This window comes from Coloeus monedula (assembly GCF_965178545.1).
Source record: "Coloeus monedula genome assembly, chromosome: 1".
In the NCBI taxonomy this organism is placed as follows: domain Eukaryota; kingdom Metazoa; phylum Chordata; class Aves; order Passeriformes; family Corvidae; genus Coloeus; species Coloeus monedula.
The window spans coordinates 62,789,901-62,814,765 of NC_138781.1; the positions used below are offsets into that span (position 1 = coordinate 62,789,901).

At 36.4% G+C, this 24,865-nt stretch overlaps 1 protein-coding gene across 4 annotated transcripts; it reads right to left on the reverse strand.

Annotated features, from left to right (window-relative positions):
* Nucleotides 1–245: 245 nt before the first annotated feature.
* Nucleotides 246–24,700, reverse strand: BRD9 (bromodomain containing 9). Of its 4 annotated transcripts, XM_082279929.1 has the most exons (18): nucleotides 24,575–24,700; nucleotides 23,427–23,647; nucleotides 21,656–21,788; nucleotides 19,897–19,957; nucleotides 18,858–19,002; nucleotides 16,854–16,964; nucleotides 15,921–16,096; nucleotides 13,780–13,908; nucleotides 12,817–12,949; nucleotides 10,500–10,575; nucleotides 9,107–9,202; nucleotides 8,233–8,365; nucleotides 7,340–7,451; nucleotides 5,695–5,733; nucleotides 5,200–5,271; nucleotides 3,819–3,921; nucleotides 1,876–2,043; nucleotides 246–1,143 (listed from the first exon to the last, which is right to left on the reverse strand). In XM_082279929.1, the coding sequence occupies exons 1-18, from the start codon at nucleotides 24,645–24,647 to the stop codon at nucleotides 1,043–1,045; spliced, it is 2,082 nt and encodes a 693-aa protein (XP_082136055.1). In that variant the 5' UTR covers nucleotides 24,648–24,700; the 3' UTR covers nucleotides 246–1,042. The 4 variants fall into 4 exon arrangements, with proteins under 4 accessions (XP_082136055.1, XP_082136054.1, XP_082136053.1 ...); XM_082279928.1 differs by lacking the exon at nucleotides 13,780–13,908 and having other exon boundaries at nucleotides 15,921–16,033; XM_082279927.1 differs by lacking the exon at nucleotides 13,780–13,908 and having other exon boundaries at nucleotides 15,921–16,036.
* Between the last annotated feature and the right edge of the window lie 165 nt (nucleotides 24,701–24,865).

Sequence of the window (24,865 nt, forward strand, 5' to 3'; positions counted from 1 at the left end):
TACTATCAGTTATCTGATTGACTTCCTTGATGGGTCCTAAAAACTTACAGGATTTTTTGTTTATAACTACATGTGGCATGATAAAATCCATCGTTTGAAGCAGCACATGAATTCAACCCAAAACCCTTCAGTATCTCAGACTTTGTAACGGAAGCAAACTTTCCCCTGCTAAGAACAACATATTTGTTACACATAAAAACTGCTTTTCTATTTTTATTAATATTTACAAAATAATGTAAATTCATAACATTTGTCTATTTGCACATAACAATAATACAAAATCCCTCAGTTTCAGTATTGATGTTTTTTATTTTGAAATTACTGAAAAGCACACCTTATCCAATACTTTTTCATTCTATGAGATATACACATCATATTACAAAATACAAGTATTATCTTTTCTTTGTGTTTCAAGATACAAGGGATCAGAAAAACATTCATCTTTTTCAAATCCAGGGTAGAAGTCTTGTAAATGAGCATTTTACTGCAACTACCAAGTATGGTTGCTCTCAAATTAAGTGCTCTCTACAGTGATTAAAAAAATATTTAAAAACATGGGAAAATATTTAAAAACAATTTATACAGATTATTAGCATTAGGAGATGGAAAACATAGTAATGATACAAATTCATGTGGTTCTTTGTTGCTCCTTGGAGATGTTCAGGTTAAGACTTGAACAGAACTAGTAAATAATTGTATTGCACTTAATGACTGCTGCCATTCTGGGAAAATCATCACTTTCCAATGTCTATAAAATACAAATTTTTTTAACACATTATTTGCTGTTTTTCAGTCAAGATTCACAGACCCTCCCTTAACAAACAAATTGAAAGCAGTTCATGGTACACTGCTAACAACATGATGCACTAATTAGTTTGGGGTTGGGGTTTTTTTATGTTTGCTTGTTTAATCTCGTATACATGATAATATTATACAGCAATCCTCATAGAAAAGAGGACAAAAATGCAGTTTCTGTCATGGACAAAAACTTTATAAAAACATAATAGAATTAAAATACAAAATAAATATAGTACATGTCAGATTAGTTACTGGTAGCATTTGAGGTTTCTGGAGACTGAAGAAATTCATAGGGATCGTGAACCATGTCTTGCTGCTCTCCAACACTCAGATGAGAGGGGCTTCCTGTTGAACATGGGAAAAAAAACCAAAACCTTTAAAAGTACAGAAAAAAAATTGAGATATTTATACATATAAACAGCATGGTTATTTCACATGTTCTTTTTGGACTTTTAAAGCAAGACAGACATTTAAATGATATTTAAACAGGAGATTATGAAAAAGAGATCACAAGATTCTTAGCAATTTAGATAATTTATGGAAAAGTAATCATTATGCTATCACTCCGAGTTGAAAAATTATACACAATGCAACAGAGTATCATCCATCCAACATCATCTACTTTCTCAGAAACGGCAGCAAGCTGTTAAGCAGTATGTTATACTATCATCCTGTCTTTATCACTGAATTTTACAGTTGACAAGGAAATGCTATTGTAGAATCCCAACCATTACTTGCTGCATACAACTATGCTGAAGTAAAATAATCATTATATATTCCTTAGTGTAACTAAGGGCATCAATTGCTAGTGCTTATAGGGAATTGCCAATGAGTATCAATTTACTTGACAGTTACTTCAATCACACCTAATCGAAAAGTAGTGGTCTTAGTTTTGGAGGTCAAAAGTATGTGGTGTTAATTATCTTTGCCACACATATTTAAAAATTAAAATATGATCAGTCAGCACACTTCTATCAGAGAGTTTCCCACAAAGATTTATGTAAATTACAATGTAAGTTTAAACCAATTTCATATAGAGCACAAGTACTGCAACTTCTGTGACACAGCTAACTTTACCAAGATGATGTTGGTCTCTTTCGGAGGTATTGGAGAGGGAACTCAAATTGGATGATGGCCGGGATCCCACTCGGTCAGCCTGAGCTTCATGAAGGTCCTGAAGCAGCTTAGTTGTTTCATCCAGATGTAGATGGTTATCATCATGATCAAGCTCCTTCTTCACTTTTCCTAAGAGCCACCAACCAAAACCCATAATTAGCACATGTACATTGACCCATGAATTACCAAGTCACTATAAAGAAGTTCTAAAATTAATTAACACAAGCATTGTCTATTACACAAATCTCCTCAATCTTGCATTTTCCCTCGCACTTCTAAAAAGCAACAGCTGCAGATCTGTGCAGCATTGGAAGATGAAGGAAAGTGCCATGCAGAAATGGCTGAAACTGAACTGACTCCCAGTATTTTTAAACAGCTGTAAGAGCTTAATTTGTCTTCCTTATCTGTTAAACACCAGACATGGACAGACTGGCCTGAGTTGGAAGGGACTTTAAAAGCTGTCTTGTTCCAACTCCCTGCCATGGGCAGGGACACCTTCCACTAGACCAGGTTGCTCAAAGCCTCATCCAAGCTGGCTTTGAACGCTTCCAGGGATGGGGAACCCACAGCTTCTCTGGGCAGCCTGTGCCAGTGTCTCGCCATGCTCACAGTAAATAACACATTTAGTTTGTGGCAAAAGAGAGTCAGCAAAAAGATCACTTAAATATCTAACTCAAAATACAGTTAAAACAGAACATGAAATCTATGGAGGCAAAGAAATTCCCATCACAGAAGGTTCTAAGAAAAGTATCTTCTCCAGCTACACTGATTTTGTAGTAAGCCAAATAAAGCTGTGAAACTGGAAAGAACTGGACGTATGTGCCAATATATGCTATTCTTTCACTGAAGACCTAAAAAAAATTCCCTCGACTTTAAACAGGAAGAGTAATTCCTTCCCTTCTCTTTCTTAAGTGTTAATTTTGCAAGAATTATGATAAGAATTAATGCTATAAACTCTCTCTGGAAGCCAACTGATCTAGAAGTATGATTATTTACAGAAAGGCCAAAGAAGAAAATATAAGCAGCTTTCAGTGGTGCATGAAATTTATAGTAAGACTGATACATCTAAACATTATCTATAAAGTGGATATTTATTCATTTTTTACTGAACTGCAATAAAATTAGAGCGAGACAGTAAAATCAGAGCTTACTTTTCAATTGCTTTTCAAACTGTACCTATGTGAGAAACTTGTAGGAATCTTTTTTCCCTTTAAGTCTTCGATTAGCTTGGCTGTGTTTTATAATAGATAGTTTGGCCTCTTTCACATTCTGAATTAAAAGTGCCTTAAAACATAAGCAGATTGTTTGCTTGGATGACATTTTTTAAGACATTTGACCAGCTCAGCTGCCTGCAGAAGTGGCAACAGTACTTCTTGTGGTATTTAAAGGACAACTATGAAAGCATGCATTTGAAACAACATCCAAATTCTTTTACACAACTGAAGATAAACACCAGAAGCTTCCAACACCAGAAGTTTCTTCTGATTTTTGTTTTGGGATATTCCGAGTGGCAATATGATCGAGTTTCACGTACTAACCCAATTCCCAAGTTATTTTAAAAGACATCATATGAAGCAACATCACTTCTGAGTGAAAGTTTCACGCTGATTCTTAAAATTTATGTTACTATGAACATATGAAATACAAGCAAAGCTATCAAAATAGTGATGTACAAATTCTTCGTTTTCTTCAGTTGTACAGGAAAAGTTAGCTTGGATACATGGATGTCTCAAAGGAAAAACAGAGCAAGGTTTCATTTATCAGCCCTAGACTTTCACTTGTGTCAAATGTAGACTTATTACTACTTTTCAAACACTTTTTTTAGTCTTAGCAAATCCAGCTGTCGTTTTGTCTAAATGGTACAACTAAACCATAACTGATGTCATGTATATTTAGTTACTTACCTAACGAACTTAACATAGAAATATCGAGAGATACATCTGAATACGGCTTCATGGAGAGAAAGTCCAAGTCAGAAGTGTTACTGTCTCCAGCAGATTCTCCAACCTATTAAAATACAAGGCACAGAAGGACTAGCAAAAGTGACAAGCTGTCATATAACTTTACAATCTTTAAGGCACAAATCCATTCTCTCAGAAGTGTGTACACCACCTGAGACTGGAGCATCCATAACCATCTTGGCTAACTTGAAATTCACAGACAGCTCAGAAAGGTTCCCGGACAGACCAGTCACACGAATGGTCAGGGATGTGCACAGTAGTCCAAGCCTTTTATCTCATGATCCAGGACTGCCGAAACTCAATTACACATTCAAGTCATCCATGTCTCATGGTAGAACCCTGGCAGCTGGCTGTATTACCAGTGTCCTTCATCTTCTCCATATGTGAACACTGGATTTACTGAAATTTTTAGTACAGTGGGCCTCCCTCTTCACAGTATCAGATGGGCCTCTCTAGTATTTTTTCTATCCATCTGAATAATGAAATACAGCCTGCACTGCACAATTCCCTTTCTTTCCACACCCGCTGCAATATTGCTAATGTAATGGCACAAAGGAAGAAATCAGAGTCACTAAGATTCAATCCAGAGAAATCTCTGAGGGTGCCTGTTCCAGCAGGAGAAATGAGACACTCAGGTAAACACACAACCAGGTATTATCCTTTAGAAATACGAAAATGAAACCTAGCACTTTCATGAAATAACTTAACCAGTTACCTTCTAGAGAAGCCCACACCTTTCCACAAAACTAAGTAATATTTATAAAGTTATGAATTTTTTTAGTTGTTATAATGTGATCCATACAATTTTTATGTGATTTGCCATGGAACACAGTGCATATCTACTGTTGGAACAAATAATTTGCAAGATCAAACCTGTACTACTTGAAGAAATATTTGACTAGTAGCTGTAAAAGCATAAGATATGCATTAGTTACCCGTACTTTCGAATAGACATTTTCAATGGATGTGGTAAAACGGATCAATATTAATGGAGTTTTTTCCAATTTTACAGCAGGCTGAAATTCAAATATCAATCAGCAGATCAAGTATCTTTTTTGGATTCCTGTGTGACCTTTCTGCCTCTGAGACTTAGTTACACATGCTGAAATAAGCTGGAGGATACAGAACAATAAAGCCACAAACAAAACCAGACTGAATATCAGAGAATTCATTTTCAGTACTGAAACCTTATTCTAGATACTGTAATTTTAGTATTCTACCTCAGAGCTTGCACTGAAACAAAATAATGTCTCAATACTATTTTTTTGTTTGTTCTATGGTTTTTTCCCTGTTGCTTCCCTCCCCTCCCCCCTAACCATTTTACCATAATCTGTTTGGAAGAATCCAGACAGGTATTACGCAATTTGTGTTCTTCTTTTATAAGAACTGGCAGAACCTAAAGAACAAAGAAATACTTCAGATCTTAGCATTTCATATCTTGTATTTACTAAGAATGTTCCCTGAGAATGTTTGTGTATTTTACTTGTTTTCCACAAAGAGGTCCTGGGCCAGCACAGAACACTGTCACATTTTGTGAGTTTGAGTAGAACCTTCACAAAAAAAAATGAAAACCAGCTCTTCTCCAGGGCAACCTCATACAGTCATGCCAACAATTTGTAACTAACCAGGACAGCCTCTCTAGGAATAACCTAAAGCCTCTTCTTTCTCATATACTCCACTAATCAATCTTTTCTGTATTACCATACAGAACAGAGGGATATTAAATAAAATGAAGAATTTGAATGTTGGAAGCTCAGAGAACATTACTTTCGCACTTTTTCCAGTTAAAAATCCCAAACTGAGTATCAGCATAACTTACTTTTACTTCATCCAGTGGTTTTACTGGGATGTTTCGCCTCTGGAAAGAAAGAATACCAATAATTGTTTATATTCAACACATGGGACAGACATCTTTCTTGTACCATTTCAAGTATATTCAAACTTCACACACAAAAGGAGGCTAGAGACAGCTAACTTTTTCACATATCTGTAATGCAATTACAATGTAACAGTTGCTGTTCTTAAATATTTTAGTATTATGCATTTTAACTAATCTTTGAGTCCCCTTATACTATTTATTCTGCTCACAAACTTTATATTCAAGTGCAGTATCTTTGTCAATACTTCAGGAACCACTAATCACAAATCATTCAAGGTTGTACTTTTAGAGATACTAATCCTTTCTCAAATGCAGCAGCACAAAATGCTCAGGCATAAAACACCATGACATATGATCAACTGAAACACACTTAATTGTGTAAAATCAGCATATATCCACATATGTCACAACTGAACAGCATTTTTAAGTGCAAATAGCCATTGAGAGGTCTTCAGAAATTCACAGCTGAAATAACATTCATAGAAAACATGGTAAAAGGCAAAGGCACATTTTATTTTAAAACTAAGTTGACTGTGTTGCATACACACATTCCTCTATGTAGGAGAGTATTCAAAATATTGGGGTTTAATTTCTTGAACTAATCCTTTACATTTCTTCCTGTTATATGTGCAATCTTATTCCCGTAAGGAAAAAACACCCAGAAAATTCTAAAGGATTGTCAGTGTTCTTCATTCTATTGTCTCCTTATTTCCAAACACCATCCACCCTATTCCACTTCTAAGTCTGCAAAGATTTAGCATAATCTCACTTCCACCATGTCAGGAAGTCTAAATACTTTCTATCTTCCCAGCCTGCCTCCCATTTTTTATTCTTCAATCTTTCAGAATGTCAGCATTTTAAACAGCAGACAATTATTTCAAACTACGAGTGGTTTTCAAAGTGAAGATAACATGGAATTTATCTTCAGAAATTACACAATTTCTTTTAGATTATTTTGTCTTGGGAATGCAAACAGTCTCACTAGAATCATACATACTTCTGAGAAAACTCTTTTCTCCAATCTTAGTATGAATCTCACCAGGAAAGTGCTTTTGCAAATAAGTTAAAAGCTTTTCCTGTACGACATGAATGTAGAAGTTAGAACTGGCAGGTAACAGACACCTGCTACAGTGATAATTAACCTGTTCTTTAATTTTACTTCCATGTTCCAAATAATTAATCCTTCTACAAGAAATGTATTTTGCTTTTCAATTAAGAAAAAACCCCAAACCTTAACAAAAGCATTGCAATGTAACTCAGAAGTAGGTATGTAAGTCATGACATTGAGTGACGAGGCTGCCCAAAAACCATCTAGTTGGCTGGTCCCACTATGTTATATCCCCTGCCTCCTCCTTTCTGTAGTCACATAGTGAAACCACATTGGAAAACTGACCAAGCCAGTGAAAAGGATTCCTCCTCTGTTGATTAATTCAGTCTCTAATTTGGTTCATGGTTGCTTGAACAGCTAAGCTTGCACTGCTTAAACTGACAGTGAAAAACAAATCATCTCACACAACATTAAAAAGCCAGTAGGTTCATTCTTATTCTGATGAATTTGTGACATTTCAGTGCACCCAGGACACACCTGCTTTAGCTGATAAATAGTTTTGGAATGGTCGCCACTAGTGATCTGGTCAAGAAGATCATCAACTATTTTCTTGCTGTAACTTCCAGCATCCTTCACAAATTCTTGTAAGCTAGCAGGAATGGAGATAAGCATTACAGAAAACATTTACTTTCATAAAATCTACTTCTACTTAAAATATGGTTTTCCCCAAATACACTGCATTACACCTACATTTTCTTTGGTCTAACTCTTTTATGCTTCTTCAGAAAACCAAGTAAGGCCTTCAAGACACAAATTTTTTCCTTTATTTTAATAATAAAGTACACCTGCAACTTGTTTTTCACAAGTACTAGCAAATTTTGACTTGAACTATCATTGATGGCAGGTTAGTGGGTTAAAACACAAAACACAAGAGATAAAAAGCTTGCGATTATTTCCTTCCCTCCATGAACAACAATTTAATGATAAGTGGCATTTTTCTTTTCAAGTAGCTTTAAGTCTTTCAAAACCCCTTGAAAAACATCATTGTTTTAAAGCCACTGAAATATGTTACTTGCCTTTTTAAATTTATTTTCTGCTGGGTTTAAAGCAAAACACTAAATCTGTGGCAACCTATAATATACTGTGGTTGAAGACCCTAATAACAAGATCCATTACAACCTTGCAATAAAACAGGATAGCTTAAAAGGACAAATGGAAAAACCCCCCAAAACCCAAAAGCAAACAAACAATATATGAAAAAAAACTCCAAGAAGGATGAAAACTAGCTTCAAATTTTATAGTGATTTATTTTAAAAATAAGTTTGAGAAAAAAATTCAGGATTTGGAGGGTCTTAGTTGAGAATAAGTTTAAATTGCTTTGCAAAGAATTGCTATGAGAAGTCAAGACTTCCTAGTAAGGAGGCACTTACCTTAAGGCACACTGGATCCCAGTTTCATCACCATATGCTGAGTATAGGAGCTCCATCTCATCTGGTTTCAAATCATGAAATATAGAGTTGTTTTGCAAGGAAGGTGCAGTATTGGCACTGGTAAGAAAGGTTACTACACAGGTAAAAGAAAGACACAACGAATGATTAGCACAAGAGTAAAAGATCACTTGGGGAAAAAATAAAGACTGTGTTTTCTGAAACAGATAGAGAAAGTGCCATGTATTTTTTTCTCCAACTGAAAGCAAGAGCAGTATCTCAAGGACACTTCCAGACTCTAGAATCAGCACAACTATTTTAACCATATAAACAAACATACTAGTGGAAAATCAAGAACTATGTTATTCACGCCACTCTGACAAGAAGAAGATTCATGGCCACAGCCCCCTTTTGTATTTCTACATTTTGTGTGCATCTACTTTACCACTGGTTGCCAGTCAGCTTCTGGAGAGCAGATTAGAAACTATTAAAACTGGTAAAAAAATTTCACAGTCTGCACAATCCTTGTCATATGATGGAAAAATGCAAATGGCTGGAAGTTGTCTCTCAACTGTAACTGCAATTACTCTGGAAAAATTATTTCCCCTACAGGAAATGGACTACCATTATTGGAAATCTTCTAGTGTGGCTACAGCACTAAGTTAAAATATTAATCCATAAATTAGGTTATGTTTAATAAGCAAAAAAATCAATTTAAGAAAAACTGCATTCTACTGTTAATGGAATTATTATATATTAAAAAAATAACCAAGCAAACTTTCATATTGAGACAGGTGTAAACCGAAATTATGTTACATCAAGTAATTGCTCAAACATTTAATAAACACAAAGTTAAAACATGGTCTTTGGTATTTACCTTTATTTCTTCGTTCATCTTTGAAGCCCAGTGTAGTGAAGCCAGGTAATAATTTGCTTGACAGTGAACTCAGATCTACTGGGTGAGTTTCTTCCTCTAATAATTTGATTTAAAAGAAGGCTTAGAAAAGCATTTCATGTTTACAATTTATGATGAATAATTAGAATTTGCTATTTTAGAGCTGTAATTAACATGAAGACTAAATGTCTTTTCATCTATACATTAAGGGTAGGTACTGTTAATTCAGGTTCTCCATTTAAATTTCAAACACAAGCTATAGAGATGCTTCCATGTCTTATTCACAAGATCTATGGCTTACTTAAGTTACTTCACTTTTAAAGTATACAGCAGCATCTGTAATTATTATAGTAGCTGATTCACAAACTTTCAAGATCCAGATATTTCTGAAGTGATAAAAGCAGTCTCTTATGTTGACTAAGTGGCTGTTTGTTTATAGAAATCCATTATCATCATTCTTTAAATTTTCAGTGGCATAATTTCAGAGGCATTAAATACCTTTTTTTTTTTTTTTTTCAGAAATAGGTAATAGGCTTGATAGCAGTCAAAATGCTCAATTTCATTCCAGAAAAATTTACTACCAAATGAATGGAATTTAGCAGGCTTGTGTCTCTCAATGTGATTAGTCAAAAGCATTGATATATTCATCAGTGAAACAACAGGAAAGCTGTGAACAAATTCTGATCTCAAAAGGTGCAGAGAAGGAAGTACTAAATCAACATGACACACAGCACCAAAAAACTATGGCATTTCATTCATCGCAAATTTCAGTACTTCTGCATCTTGAGCTTGAAATTAAAACAAAGGAAAAGCATAAAACAATATAAATAATATATAATAACAGAATGAGAAAAACCAAAAGAAAAGATCAAGGAACTAAAGAAAAAATATTGAGCAAAACTTCATAAACTTAAAACTGAAATTTAGCTAATGATTTAAATTAGGAAATAAAGAGGTAAAAGATTATTCTGAATTTGCATCTGTGCATAGCACATTCACATAGGATTACAGCAATTTCATTCACCTTTTGTCTATTAGGTATTGAAACTACAGTGTACTTGTCTTCCAAGCTTTTTATAAAGTTGTAGCAATGTATACGTGCTTATAAAGAGGTATTATTTTATCTTCTCCCTGTTAGCATCAGTAAACAAAGTATCTGAAGAGTGAAAATATGGAAGGCAAACAGAAACACCTTTGGGGTGTTTGGGGAAATGGTTTGGGAAATAATTAATGAAAATAATAAACTTTTTTAAAAATTAAGAACTGTTTTAAAACTCATCTCTACTACACAGTGTCTCTATCTACAGTTAAGACTTCAAAATCTCTTAGAACATTCAAGACTAGAAATGTTTGCTTGAAAGAGTATGGCTTTTACCTTCTGCTTCTGGATCAGATGAATTCACTACACTAAATAATAAAGTTCCATCTCCATTTTTTTTCAGATAACCAATCTGTGAATAGAACCATAAAGATAGAGGAGCAATCATTCAAAACTGTTCACACTCAAAGAAGGAGTTGCCCATTTACACAGAAAACTATAAAAAGTATTTTTAGCTGTATTGAGATACTGCACTTTGGTATTCCCCTTTTCATACAGAGAATCTTGGGTCACAACTATTTAACACCACTTAGCAAGTGCTTCAGAACAGAAGATTAAGGAGCAGAAGTTCCTATATCATATCACAGACAACACCTTATTCATCTTTCTAAATCAGATCTAAAGTTTTCAACCAAGACAAACCCAATTCCACTACCATTAGCACAGAGCCAGCCTTCCTGACTGCAAAGTCTAGAACACACATCCCTTTCAGAAGCAGAACTGTAACTCCTATCCACAAACGAAGTCACAGCTTATCTGAAAATTTAGATTGAACTGCTTGTTTACATGCCTCACCCACAACTTTCTCTAATTAGAAGTACTTTTATGAACACACTACCAAATTCTTCAAGAGGAAGAAATGTTTTGACAGACCTATTGGAGCACACAAGCACAATGCTAAAGACAGATGTGAAAGACAAAAAGAGCCCACCAGGGTCTGTAAAGGTAGAGCTAGATCCAACACAACAAGCAAAGCTAATGTCAGAAACTGATTACACATGAATTGAGAAAAAAAAGACTCTAACCTCTCCATATAAAGTGATAAATGAAAACTGTTCTCTCCCTACAAAAATATTACTAAATACTTCCAAGGAAATCAACAATAAATCTTCTCTATTTTGTTTTTTATTCCACTCCATCTGAAAAAGTTTAAAGCTCTCCCCATACAGGAGGCCAAAGCTAATACTGGTTTACAATAAAAATAGAGGTGAGAGATGCTGGAAAGAGAATGAACAAGAACACTACCTCCAAGTGATGGCAAAAGTTAGCAATGGCTGAATTCCAAAACCATGCCAGTCAGTGTTACCTAGACTCTGTGGGACATGCAGTGGGGCTGTCTGGCTGATTTAACAGCCTAGGCAATTAAGAGCTGCACACCTTCAGAAACTTCCTTGAACACTGCAAAACTGACTGCATCAGCATAAAGGACTGGTATTGTTTGAGGAGATTTAAAAAGGCACTCTTACTTTGGAGGTTTCAAATAGCCTTCAATCCTATCAAGACTTCTAATTATCCAAAGAAACAGAGATTCACTGAACCTAAACCTTCACCCACTATTCTTGGCAGCTTTACTTCCTAATCCAGTTGAGCCTAAGTTGACTGCATAAAAAGGGCCACTGCCCAAGAAATGGACATTTAAGTTTGAAGACACAACACCACTTTTGCTTCAAAGCAAAGTTCCTTCTGCAATAGTTTTTAAATAGGTGGAAAATGCAGGATGTGGCAACATCCTGATTCTTTTCTTGACTGCAGTGGCCACTAGAGTGACAGATGAGAAATGGGAGCAAAGGTGGGAGTAAGTCTCCACCAAATTCAAGGGAAAGAGAGTAAACGTATCTCAGTGCAGATCTGTAGTGAATCCCTGGAGCATTCACTCCAATCCTAGCATAAGGAAATGAAGGAATCCACCACCATCATCACCGAGCTAAAAAACCCACAGCCCAAAAATAGAACCTTCAGAGAAAACTGCACCAACTGCATCACTGAGCTTGTCCTTCTAAACCTTGGAAGAGCACAAAACCCAAATACATGGACCAATATCAGAATCACATTCAGGACTGTCAAACCTGCTATCTAAACCTTATCAATAAAAGATCTTTGTATTTGGTACTCATGCTACAGCTGACAGCTACTACTTGTAAGTACAAAACTACAAGACCTTACAGACCCTCCTCATTAAAAACAGTAATTTAACACTTAAAAATATGTTAATTCCTGGGGGTGGGGGAGCCCTTCAAAATATGCCATAATTTGCTTTATCTGAGGTTGCAGCAATACGAGAAGTGTGATGTTATTTTAATCACTTTCAAGGGCTGCAACTCAAAATTGAGGAACATTTCACTGTTTCCTGCAAGTGAATTTCCAAAGATGTTCAACACACAATAGAACTTGAGATCCACTTAGGACCCCCCTACAATAGCTTTCACTGGGAACTAAATGATAGACAACAGCGGCACTGGTATTCTGCACAGAACACACATCCCAGATGTTCCAGTCTCAGAAACCCCAACAGTAAAGCCTGTTTCCTAATGTGAAACAAAGTATTCAATAGTCAGGCACAAATCGGAACTGCAAACTGCCGTGTGCAGTAGACCTTGCTGTTGGGTAGATAGCGATTGATCCTATCCCGAGCTTCATCTGCTGCATGTTCCACTAGTGCCAAGACATGTTCTTCAGCAGTGCTGTCTGTCAGGCTGCACGCATTCCCCTCAGGTTCAAAAATGCAGCTAAAAAAGAGAAGAGGAGGAGCTGTAGGAATTAAAAGCTAAAACAAAACAAAGGGCTGAATTTTGGCTTTGCTCAATTGAACAATCAGTCCCACTCTTCTCCCAGTGTCAGTCTACTTCAGCATTTGAGTGGAATTATAATCATATTATGAAGTTTTGCAGCAGAAGCTCTGAACTACCAAACTAATTAACTTCAAAAATTTAATTGTTTCTGTACCTTGATGAAAATGAAGTATTAAATGAAGTACAAAACAGAGATTGGGAGTAAAACTGCATTGATACAGGGTGAATGCTGTATGCATGCTTAGTCTCCCACATGCATGAATATGCTATTTTCAAAAATTCCAAATAGGAAGATGCAGAACAGAAATTACATAAAGAAGGATAGAAACTAGCTAATCAGAGAAAAAACCCAACAGGCTGCATTTATGATGATTATGTCATATAGCTGCTTGCAGAAGTAGGACACAACTCCCAGTCTAACAGGGAGTCCTTTAATTCCTATGTTTGTTAGCATCGGCAATTAGCATTCCTAATCTGTATCAATCACATCACTGCTTGTAATTGAAATTACAGAATTTAGAATTTATCTTTCATTAGATCCCTTTTCATTAAAGCTCCAAAACAATAAAATTGTAGCAAATAAGCATGCCCAAGGATGGAACAGGACACAGCTATCACATAAAATCAGAAAAAGGTAGTATCATAAAGAAAAGTGTGAAGGTATCATAGAATATGGCAGTCTTCATTATATTTTATATATAAAATAAATGTTGTACATCAAAATATTTCAGGGCATTATATGGACATTAGACACTAGGGCCAAACACCTTAGGTACTGGGTAGAGCATCTCCTCACACCAAATCCATTTCTCTCTCCTGGGTTATCTTCTTCCATTTGCTTAGCTAAGAATTTCTCTCTGTATAGAGATTCAGATCCGATACACAAGTAAGTTTTGCTATTAAAGACAACAAAAAGATCACAGGATCATACTATTACGAGACAAATGTGTTACACGATTTTGTTTCATTGAAACTTTACGGAAGGCTGTACACAGCAGGAAACTCCTCAACAATTGTCACTTTCTATCACACTCTACAGAATACTTAAAGGACAAGAATTTTGAGAGAACGTTCAGAAGATTTCAACATCCTAAACAAAATTTTCAAAAACTACTTAAACATTAGGATGTTCAATGATCAAGTCACTTTTTAAACTGTAAAGAGGTCTAAGCTGCTTTAACACTTTGCAGACCTTGACTTCAACTCCTTCTCTGTTTTTAACCATGAAATATGAAGGCAAAAATAGCTGTTATTAGGTTTGATTTTCCTCCTCCAATGGTCTTATTGTTCATCAAAAAATACAATATCAATCCTACAGATGCAAATATATAAGTGTTTAAAAGTTCAAGTTAATTGAAAAAAACAAATTAATTCCAACTACTAAAGTTACATAAACATCGAAAAGAACAGAAAAGTAAATTTATACAACTGATTGCAGAGAAACTGGTACCAGGATAAAATTAAAGGTCATAATTTTTAACTACCTGAACTGTATGTTAAGGTAGATGTTAAAGACAGAGCCACACTGTATGGTTTGGCAGTCTCAATTTCTTGCTCTGTGACAAAGTAAAAAGTTACTCCTGTAGTTGAGTTTACGCAAGAATTAATGCTGGACACCACACAAACCAAATCATCATGTCTTCTAAGAAAATACAAACAATCAAAAACCAAAGCACCAACCCCTCAACTCTTGTTTACAAAAAGGTGCTTTCAGCTGATTTCTATACACAACCCATTAAACAAGGGACAAGTTACACTTTTTAAATTCTCTATGGTACAGCAACAGATTTGTTCTGTATGTTATCAGTAGAAGAGTTTCTACCACAGAAAATTACAGTTTAAAATTATTTTTGAAGATACATGGTTGCAGTCTTCTCTTTCCAAAAAAAACCTCCATTAGAATACTACCTCTTCCATCAGCATTAAAGATTACAAAAATGCTGAAAGTGTAATAAATAAAAAGTGGCTGATGAGAACTCTAAGGTTTACTTTTAAAAAACATGGTATATTTCACTTTTTTTACTCTGAAGATTTAAAAAGAAACCTGCAGAACATATCTACACGATCAGATTATTTAAGACATGACCAGTGATGCTCTGTTGCAGTATTTTTTCCATGAAGTTCCAGCAGACAGAATGCCCTACAATTTAAACTCGCAGTCTATCTTTGGATGTCTATGCAAGAATACTGAACAACGTAAGTTGCTTGTATATCATGATTTCTGCTAAAATCTCATAAAATAAATTTATTAAATTGCGATTTTTAAAACTATTTTACTAACATTCTATTTTAGCTATAAAAATATCAATTTGTGACATGGCGTGCCTGTTAGCTGGAGGATTACTATTGCACTAGCAATGTATTTTACAACGAAGCTTAATAAGATTTCACTGAGGAGATGTTATCATCTGCTCCAGAAATAATCTCCTGTACCTTCATAACCTGCCAGATAAGGTTAAAGTTAAATAAAATCACTCACTGATCTGGGGCCACTTTGCCATCCTGGAAAGAACCTCTTACATTTTGATGTGATTACTTCAGGAAAGGGAAAAAAGGGACAAAATGCAAAAGGTATTTGTGGCTATATCCAAAATAAAATAACATTTTAACCACCATGAGAAGAAACCACTCATTATTTAATATAAAGAAGAATAAAAATATCTCTATAGATATTAATTTTAAGTGTTTAAAAGAATATGCAGTCATCTTTTGAATTGTTTGCTTCAAGTTGGGAATCACTGGGTTATTAAACAAGTTCTATAAATAAACAAATAAAATACAATAAAATTGCCCATTTATCCTATGGACCTCAAAGAAAAATGCTGGGGTTTTTTTCTCAGTTCTTTGCTGCTGTGCAATACCACAAAAGCTGCAACAAGCCAGTAAGCACGCCCATTAAAACCTTTACCTAATAACTTCTTTATTTTGCTTTTTGGATTTCTTGGTAGTCTCTGCTTGTACAGGAACAACTTCAGGAACAGGTTCTTCAACTGCTGTATCTTCATCGCCCAAAAGAGCTGCCTGCTGAGAAAAATCCATGTCCTGCATAAACGACATGCTGCGCTTCAAAGCTAACAGCCGTTCCTAGAATCAGAAAGGACAGAGCGGCAGGGACTTAACCTTTCCCTCATAGCCAAGATGCTATGATAATGGGATGGGATGGGAATGGCCATGGCCTTATTTTGTTCTTAATGTCTCGTTCCCAATGGCGATGCAACATGATTTGGTCATGGTAGCATGGCATCAGAATTTCTGCAGCCCAACTATCAAGAGAGAAACAAACAAACAAACAAACAAACTGCATATGCAAAAACAACTGTCTATTTTACACAAAACTTACCATCACTGTAACACATGCACACTCGCACACACGTGCACACACACAGAGCAGCTCACAAAAAAGCCTTCATTTGACAAGCCAACAACTCTATTTGAGTTAAAAGTATTTGCAACACCTCTGAAAACTCCCCTACACCCAACACCTTGAAAACAGTAGTGCTTTCCTGTTTATGCAGAAATAAAACTTAAATGAGATCTTGCTTTCAAAGTTTCAGCCAGAATTAGGATTTTACAGTAGAGTTTGATTTATGTGGATCTCAACAGCTTTCACTGAAAGAAGCTCCTACAGACATCAGTAGTGCAGGTAAGGCTGAGAAATAAGTAAAAATTGACTTATAACAAGAATGCCATAAAGCCCTTAAATATAGCAGCACTAAATGGCACTGCTATAATTATCACAGATGGGTGAAATAACATTTATCATTGCTACTATGTTCCTTTTAAGTATGGTAGCATAAAAACCCCCAAAGTTTCTGCTTTTTGTTTTTAATAGGTCTCTTACTTTGCTCATCATCTTAAAGCCTGTGTGCAGTATCTTCTTGGCTAGCTTGTAGTAAACAGTATCTGGTCTGTTGTAAGTCATTGCATTATCACACATCAGTTTAAAATCTGCCTGTAAAATACAAAACAAAAGAACTGTAAACATTTCAAGTCCTTTGTTAAATGACTGGAAGATACCATTCCATCTTGGCAGCTCTGTGAAGAACACAGTAATATTCTAGCAGCAGGCTCATGAATACAAGCCAAAAGCAGAATTGCAAAGGTTTGAGTCATTTTACCTCTCCAAGATGCTCAGTTTCCTTTGGAACTGGCTTTTGGTTATAAAAAACACAGTCTTTCCTGAATGCCGTATGTAACATTTTCTCCTTAACCAAATGGACCAAACAGAAGAAATGGAGAAATCACCAGAAGGACCAAGCCACCAAGGCAACTTTTTACAGCATTCAAGCCCTCTGCCTCCAATTAACGAGACCATCACAAAAACAGAAATTCAGAAGGTGACATGGAGGAGCAAACCATGGGCCAAGAAGCAGACAAAAAAGTGCATGTAAGCTACACTTCTAGTGATGGCCTTTCAAGTGCTGCAGTAAAAGCCCGACTTTGAAGTAGACCCTTTTTTCCTGCAGCAAAATGGGTGAGTTTTCTGCAGCAATTGCCCCTCTTCTAAATGCAGGAAAGAGTTCTTGCAATTCTACTCTTAGACAGACCGTCTTGTGACTAGCCTCAGCAAGTCATATCAGAAAGGTAACCTTTTCAGCAGACCTTGTTTCAGAGGTTAAAAACCTACAAACTTCATTTCTGTACTACAAAGCTTATGGCTTTGTAGCTCTGTGTGATTAGGTACCCTCGTGTATCTAGATAGAGAGTCCAATTCCTTTTTCACTCTAACATGGGCAGACTTTCAGCAAACTTTTATTACTGCTCAGACTACCAGCAGAAGCTAAGTCCTTCAGAAAAAAAGAACCTGTCAGTCTGAAAAATACTGCAATTTCCATTTCTTTTTTAGGTTCTATCCCACCAGTTTCAATGCTGCAACCCTGCCTGTAACTAAACAGCCGCAGAGCTCCCACTCAAACTTCCCTTTAAAGTTCTTAAATAAGACAATCCAGCAAGATAGAATTTAGAGATCTGAAGGCACTGCTAATGGCAATGCTATTATGAATCCTTTTTTACCATTTCCTATAAATCTCTATAGCATATTTAACAAAACAGAATAATCTTTGTCAAAGCATCTGTAAGAAAAGTAAACCTTTCTTTGCTCACCTTGCTGGACCTTTCAAAAGACGATATTAACCCTGAGAAACAAGCCAATGCTCTCTGCCAAGGCTATTGTTACATCAATATCACTCTAGGAAAAGCAATTCTGAAGGCAGCTAATAGACTTTCATGAATCAATTAAGGAAAACTCCTCTCCTTCAGGAGCTGGCAATACCATGAAAACATTTCTTACTGCACTGTTTGTAAAACCATGATGCACCTAATAAATTATTACAGCAATAGTACACTAAATAACTAAGTTAAGTTGCAAATAACCTTGCCAAGTAAGTTTCTGCCTGAAAATAACTTCAAATGAAGTTATATGAAAAACAGGATAAGATAAAAAATATGTAGTTGTTATTGACTCTTATACAAGGAGCTTCAGTATATCCACAGGTTTCTTGCAGACAGGTCCAAACTACATTTTAATCAACCTAACAAGGTCTAGATTAAAAGAAGAAAAAGGAAATGAGCTCAATGGCCTAAGTCTTTGTGGTAGTCTTACTCGTGGTAAAGTTTAGCAGCATAAATTCCACAGAACTTTAGAACATGTTCTTGGTTTCCACAGTAATTTATAGAAGACTGCAGTAGAATCTGACAGATTATTTGTAACACACTGAATATACAAAAGCATTCAGTTCAGTTCTGAAAAAAATGAGCATTAATTAATGTAAGAAAGGCTTTTACAGTTAAAAAGAATCTTCAGTTTCTTACTAGTTGTGAAATACCTAAATCTCTATTAATTCACCTTGAATTCAGTGACTGATTTGTATTCATTTGCTGCAATTTTTTCCTTCATCGTACCAAAATCCATAGGGTGTTTTATTATCATGGAATATCCAGGAGCAATGGCATCCGTGACTGGAAAAGCAAAAAACCCATGAGGATCTTTCCTAAAAATAAAAACAATAAATTTAGATTTACAGCAGCAAACAAAATGATCCTTGCTTTTGTAGCACATTAATGACAGAATAGTACTAGCTAAAAAAGAAAAAACACAAAAAACATTCTCATAAAACAGATACATGTTTGAAAAATTTTCTGATAAAAGAGAGCATTTTGATTTCACATATGTACACTTTTTGAAAGACATTAAAAATGTCTTTCAGTTCAATTTAGTGATCGAATTATCAATTCAAGTTAGTTCTTGTATTTCTTAATTAATTCTTGTATGTTTTCTATGTCTCTACTCTACAACTTGGTCTTCTGGCTCAATTGTAAAAAAACCCTCAATTCTTCTTGTTCATAAGGTCCTTTAAAAATAAATACAATGTTTAATTTTTTTGAATTAGTTCCACATTTCGGCTTATTGCTACGTAATAAAAAGGAATGGGTTTTTTTTAACATGAAGTACAGGTTTAAGAAACAGTAAAATAAAAAGCCTCTCCAAATTAAGAGGACTATTAAGTAACCACGTCTAAATTTGCTTTGTATCTGACAGTCGACACTGAATAAAACAAAATTTCATTAAAACAATCTTTCAAAGAATTATAGTCATAACTGGCTTTTAAACCCTAAGCTAAGTCTTTATAACGGCAATGTATCCTCTGCCCAAAACACTTATTTCCCTGCCCAACGCTAGAATTGCAAAGTTGGTAATAATTTTCCTCAACTTATCTTTAAAAATTACCAGGTCTCACATGGTTGCAAAGGTTAACAAATATATTACAGTCAGTCTCTAGACACTCTTTTCAAGCAGAAAACCAGGATAAGCAGTTGCCAAGTAACACATGTAAATATGCATCAGACACTGCCAACACAGCTGAAGACACAATAACATTTACTACCTTTGAAGCTGGCGAAGGAAGTGTTCCAGTAATTGCTGGATCGGTGTGCTCTCATTTTCAGCTGCATTTTGAGATGAAAACACAGATAAGTGCAATGAAAGAGAATATAGTTATATTTGTTTATTTAAAAATATAAATAGCAGAGAGAAATCTTACTGTAAGTACAGCTTGTACTGATCTGAAGCTGAATGTGACATGGATTTCAAAGCAAAAGCACATCAGATTTCTAAGAACAGTACCTATTTCTTCTTCTTTTATTTTCTGAGCTTTTTTTTTCCATCACATTAAAACCTAGTACCCATTAAGTCAGGTGTAGTGCTAAGTTTAGTAGCTCTAAGATGTGTTAATAAGATTAAAATAAGGTGTTATATATTTCTGCAGAAGAAGTGAAACTTGGTTGCTCAAATAATGCAGTTGGGAAAGCCACATTTTTATAACATGTTCGTCATGCGATTTTAATGGTTTCTTTACCATAAACCCAATGCAATCAGCTTCTCTGAACCTTTCAATCACAGAGTGACAAACAGATGCAGATTTGCTGGCAAGAGAGGTAATGATTACAATTTCACTTCCTGTACAGATTACACAAGAAACACTACGTGTTAATTACCTGTTACTTCAGAGAGACTGGCTTTAATGAAGTTTGAAACATTAAAGAAGCATCAAGAATGAAAAATCCAACTCTCCATCATGATAGAGGAAAGCCATTTCCTTTCTTAACCACAATGCGTCAGGTAATTTCTATGCTTTCCAATAACATTTTACAAGCAGATGAAAAGAGAATAATAAAGGGAATAGTTTTTAGCTTGTCAGTTTTTAAGGCTCCTGACTACCCAGAGACATAAAACTCTGACCAGAAAATTTCAGTTACGTTGACAGCTGATGGCCACCATTCCTCAATTTAATGTGTGGTCACAATTATAAAATCCCTTGGAATTACTTGACCAGTCAAAGAGCAGTATTCAAAAGACAAGACTCACAATATTCCTAAAGACACAATTTTTTGCTACTAGGTTACATTTTCAGGTTTATGTGTAACTGAGATCATGATGTAATTGACAGTTCTCTAAAGTAAAGGTTTCCACTGAGTAAGGATGAGTTTTAATTATCAAGCAATGGTTACACGTAGAAAAAGCATGGCAAAATCTGAAAGGATTAAACATGTAGAAATTGCCACACACAACTGACAAATATTTTGTCTGGCGATAAGAATTAAAGAAGATTTGTAAATGAAAAACAGGGGTGGTGGGTGGTGTCTACAGTCTTTAGAGACATGCTATCACAACTTCCTTTTCATGAGAATAGAGATACTAGAACTCCACATACACTAGAAAACAAAAAAAAAAAAGACCGTAACAACACCTAAGAAATCTCCACAAGAGTATTTTCCCTCGAACTAAATGAAACTTAGTTTCAGAAATTCTGATCACTGTTGTGTAAATGCTGAGGAGAAGGAATTAGGGGAGCACTACGCACAATAATACTTTTATAATGAGGTTTATTCTGCCAAGGAACAGAAGCCAGAGACAGATGTCCTTAGCAGCATGAGTCGCCTGAAAACAAACCTACTAAAACATGGAAGCACCAAGAGGAATACTGACTTTTCAAGTAGCAGACAGTTCTGAATGTTGGAAAAAGTAAAGTCCTTAAATTTCAGTAAATCTTCATGAAAATTTTACATTTTGGTACCTTTGACAAAAGCTTTGTTTTGTCTGCTTTTAAAAAGAACTAAAATTGTTTAATCTTTCACACTGCTCACCTGGCTGAGTTCTGCATGCTCTGACAGGACGATCTGGAGGAGGTTCAACCTCTACCTTTTTCCCAGGATCAAAGTCATCAGTTTCTCCTTCAGTGTCACACTGTTCTTTCTCTCTTTTCCTCTTTTTCTCTTCCTAGTACAGCAGAGAGATGACATATTTTAGAGGGACGGACTTGGAATGTGCAATCCCACACACCACAAGGTAAGAAACAGTGATGTTTTTAATTTGGAATAGTTATTCAATATCTGAGTCATAATATGGTTTAAACAATACTGCATACATTTTCACTATCACTTTTTCAATCTTCTTGTCCAATTAAAACTAGACTGTTCATCTTTTGCTACTTTGTATTTAATATAGTATTATTCTATCATTCCTGCACGTTTGTTGAAAAGACTGTTGAACTCTGAAGCTATTTATATGTAAAACTGCACAATAATAAGCTACACCAGAGAGCAAAGAAAGTTAATTTACTATTCAGTAAAGATCAGTCTGTGTCTCTGCTCTCATCAATGTGTTTTTGTTGTTTGTCACATTTAACAGAAATGAGTAAAGTATGTGACAACTCAGCCAACAAAAGAACCATAAGAAACAGTGGTGGCAATTAATGATCTCTTCCTGAGTTTCAAAGCAAAGGCACACCTAAGTCATTCCTGAAATCCTGCAATCATTATCCACGTTTGCACAGAAAAGCATACTTCCTGAACCTTCCCTAGACCACAGTTTTGTTACTTAGCTATCCATTAGCTTATTTTGAATGTATTAATAATGAAGGTCTGGGAAAAAAAATCCAAACAACACCCATCCCACAACTCAGTAAAGGCAACTGATACTGCAAGATCTTGTACGAAGGATAGCTGGTTTTGCTACATTTCAAGTCCCAGCCTGAAACATTTGCGCTAAGAAAATTGTGCACTCTTTGTGGTGTATTCAAGAGCTTCTGAACGATCATATGAGATCTGTCACTTCCAAGTAATACAAGCCAAACAAAAAAAGTCAATTGGAAGTGATTTTAGCTACAAACGTACACAAAGTAGCACCAAAAAAACTATCATACAGGAATAGTAAAACTACATGACAGGAAAGAATTTAAAAAGCAGAAATGCCAGAGAATCATTACTACATTAAAGAAATACTATTAAAATTAAATTGTACAAGTAACTGTGCTGTCAATGCCTTATTGCTGATTTTAATCAAACTCCTCAATGTTCAACACAGACAACTAAGGTGACCACACTACCTGCTACTAACAAAGCCACAAAGCCTAGCATACAGGTTATTCCAAGAGCCAACCAAAGCAACATACCACAGTACTCAACAGATCAGAAGCTGTTTTGAGTAAACGTACCAGTTTCAATGTTCAGTAACTTGGCACACCTCAAGAAGATAAACACAGCCTAAATTTATTTGAAAAGTTGAAAATACCTCCCTAAAAGGGTAGCAAAACACATTTGTGACCTGGCTAAAATACAAAACATCCAACTGAAAAACGGAAGCATTCATTCAAGGCAAATAAATAAGAAAAATAAAAGGTTACAAGAAGGAAGCTTTTATTTTGTTCACAGAATCACCACAAGGGTTTCTCCTTTAAATGGCAAAAGTACACCAACTCACACACATGGGTTTTCTGCATTTCTGAAGTGCTATCTCCAGACAATAAGCTCCTTGCAACAGTGATTTAAACAAACAAACGAAGTTCTGCACCAGATTTTAGACGTGATAAGCAAGCACAAAGACTGGTGTGTCTGAATTTTAAAAATCACAGCTCACCTTTCTCTTTCTTCTTTCCTCATCATCTAGATGCTTTTCTTTTTCCTTCTCTGACTTTTTCTTCTTTTTTTTCTTCTTTTCTTTATGTCGTTCTCGCTCATGATCTGATCTATCATCATAGTAACTAGAATCATGCCCTGACCCAGAGAGTTCAGTCACTTCACTGCCTCCAACTTTAAGAACCAGCTTCAAGGGTTTTTCCAAAGGTTTATCCACATAATCTAAATATTAAAAAATAAATAAATAAAAATTAATAAATGCACAGGGAGCTAATAGCATGCAACAATTACAGAATCAGACTCCATTAGGTCGGAAAAGATCTGTGAGATCGAGCCCAATCTATGACTGAACACTACCGTGTCAACTAAACCATGGCACTAAGTGGCACATCCAGTCGTTTTCTAAACACCTCTAGGGACAGTAACTCCACCACTTCCCTGGGCAGCCTATTCTAATACATAACTACTATCCCTTTTGTAAAGAAATTCTTCCCAATGTCCAACCTGAATTTCCCCAAGTGCAGCTTGAAGCCGTGTCCTCTCGTTCTGTCAGTGGTTGCCTGGGGGAGAAGACCGACCCCCACCTGGCTATACCCTCCTTTCAGGCAGCTGTAGTGAGTGATAAGGTCTTCCCTGAGCCTCCTTTTCTCCAGGCTAAATAACCCCAGCTCCAAAGCTTCTTCTAGAACTATTGTTTATAAGAATTCGCTGCAAGTCAAAAACACACACAATGCATTTGGAAAGAACAATAACTAAGACTAACAAATCCAATCTAACAAACAGTCCTTCAGCACGTCTTACGTTGTGATGTTTCACAAACCTGCAAGACGTAAGAAACCGACTCTTCGGCCTCCCCTGAAAACGTCGCAAGATCCTTGCAGAGCAAGGTGAAATTAAGCATCACTCAAACACTGCAGCGACCGGATCCCCTCTGGAGCAGCCGTGGGAAGCACGGAGACGCTCGGACTCACACCCCAGCCCCCGCCCCGCGTTCCTCGGGCCGCCCCCGCCGCCGGCAGGAGCAGGCATTCGGAGCAGGGTCTCTGCCCAGGCCCCCAGCCCGCGCAGGGACGCCAGGCCCCGCCGACAGCCGCGCCGGGGAAGAGGTGGGGCGCGTCCCGCGTACAAAGAGGCCCTCCCGGCTCTTACCGCTGTAGGCAGTGGCGGAGGTCGAGCGCCATTCTGCCTTCTCGGCTTTGTGCTTTTTGTGCTTCTTCCCCATGGCGGAGCCGCAGCCGGCCCCGCCGGAAGCGCTGGGGCGGGCGGCCCCTCCCCCCCGCCGCGGAGGAAGATCCGGGTGAGGGGCCGGCCCTGCCTCGCCCAGCGCGCCCTTTACAAACAGCGGCAGTGGGTGCCCGCTGCCTCAGGCTCGCCCGCGCTCTTCCCGCCGCTCCGGCGCGTCGCTCCTGAGGCCGTGCCTGCCGTGAGGTCATTCCCTCT

Bases quoted from the DNA above. Each gene is read 5' to 3' on its own strand.
- BRD9 (XM_082279929.1), bottom strand. From the start codon at position 24,647: ATGGGGAAGAAGCACAAAAAGCACAAAGCCGAGAAGGCAGAATGGCGC. The intron at 10,576-12,816 runs GTCTACTGCACA...TTCTATTCACAG, and splicing joins GCTATCTACCCAACAGCAAG to ATTGGTTATCTGAAAAAAAA. The intron at 9,203-10,499 runs GTAAAAGCCATA...TCAAATTATTAG, and splicing joins ATCTGATCCAGAAGCAGAAG to AGGAAGAAACTCACCCAGTA.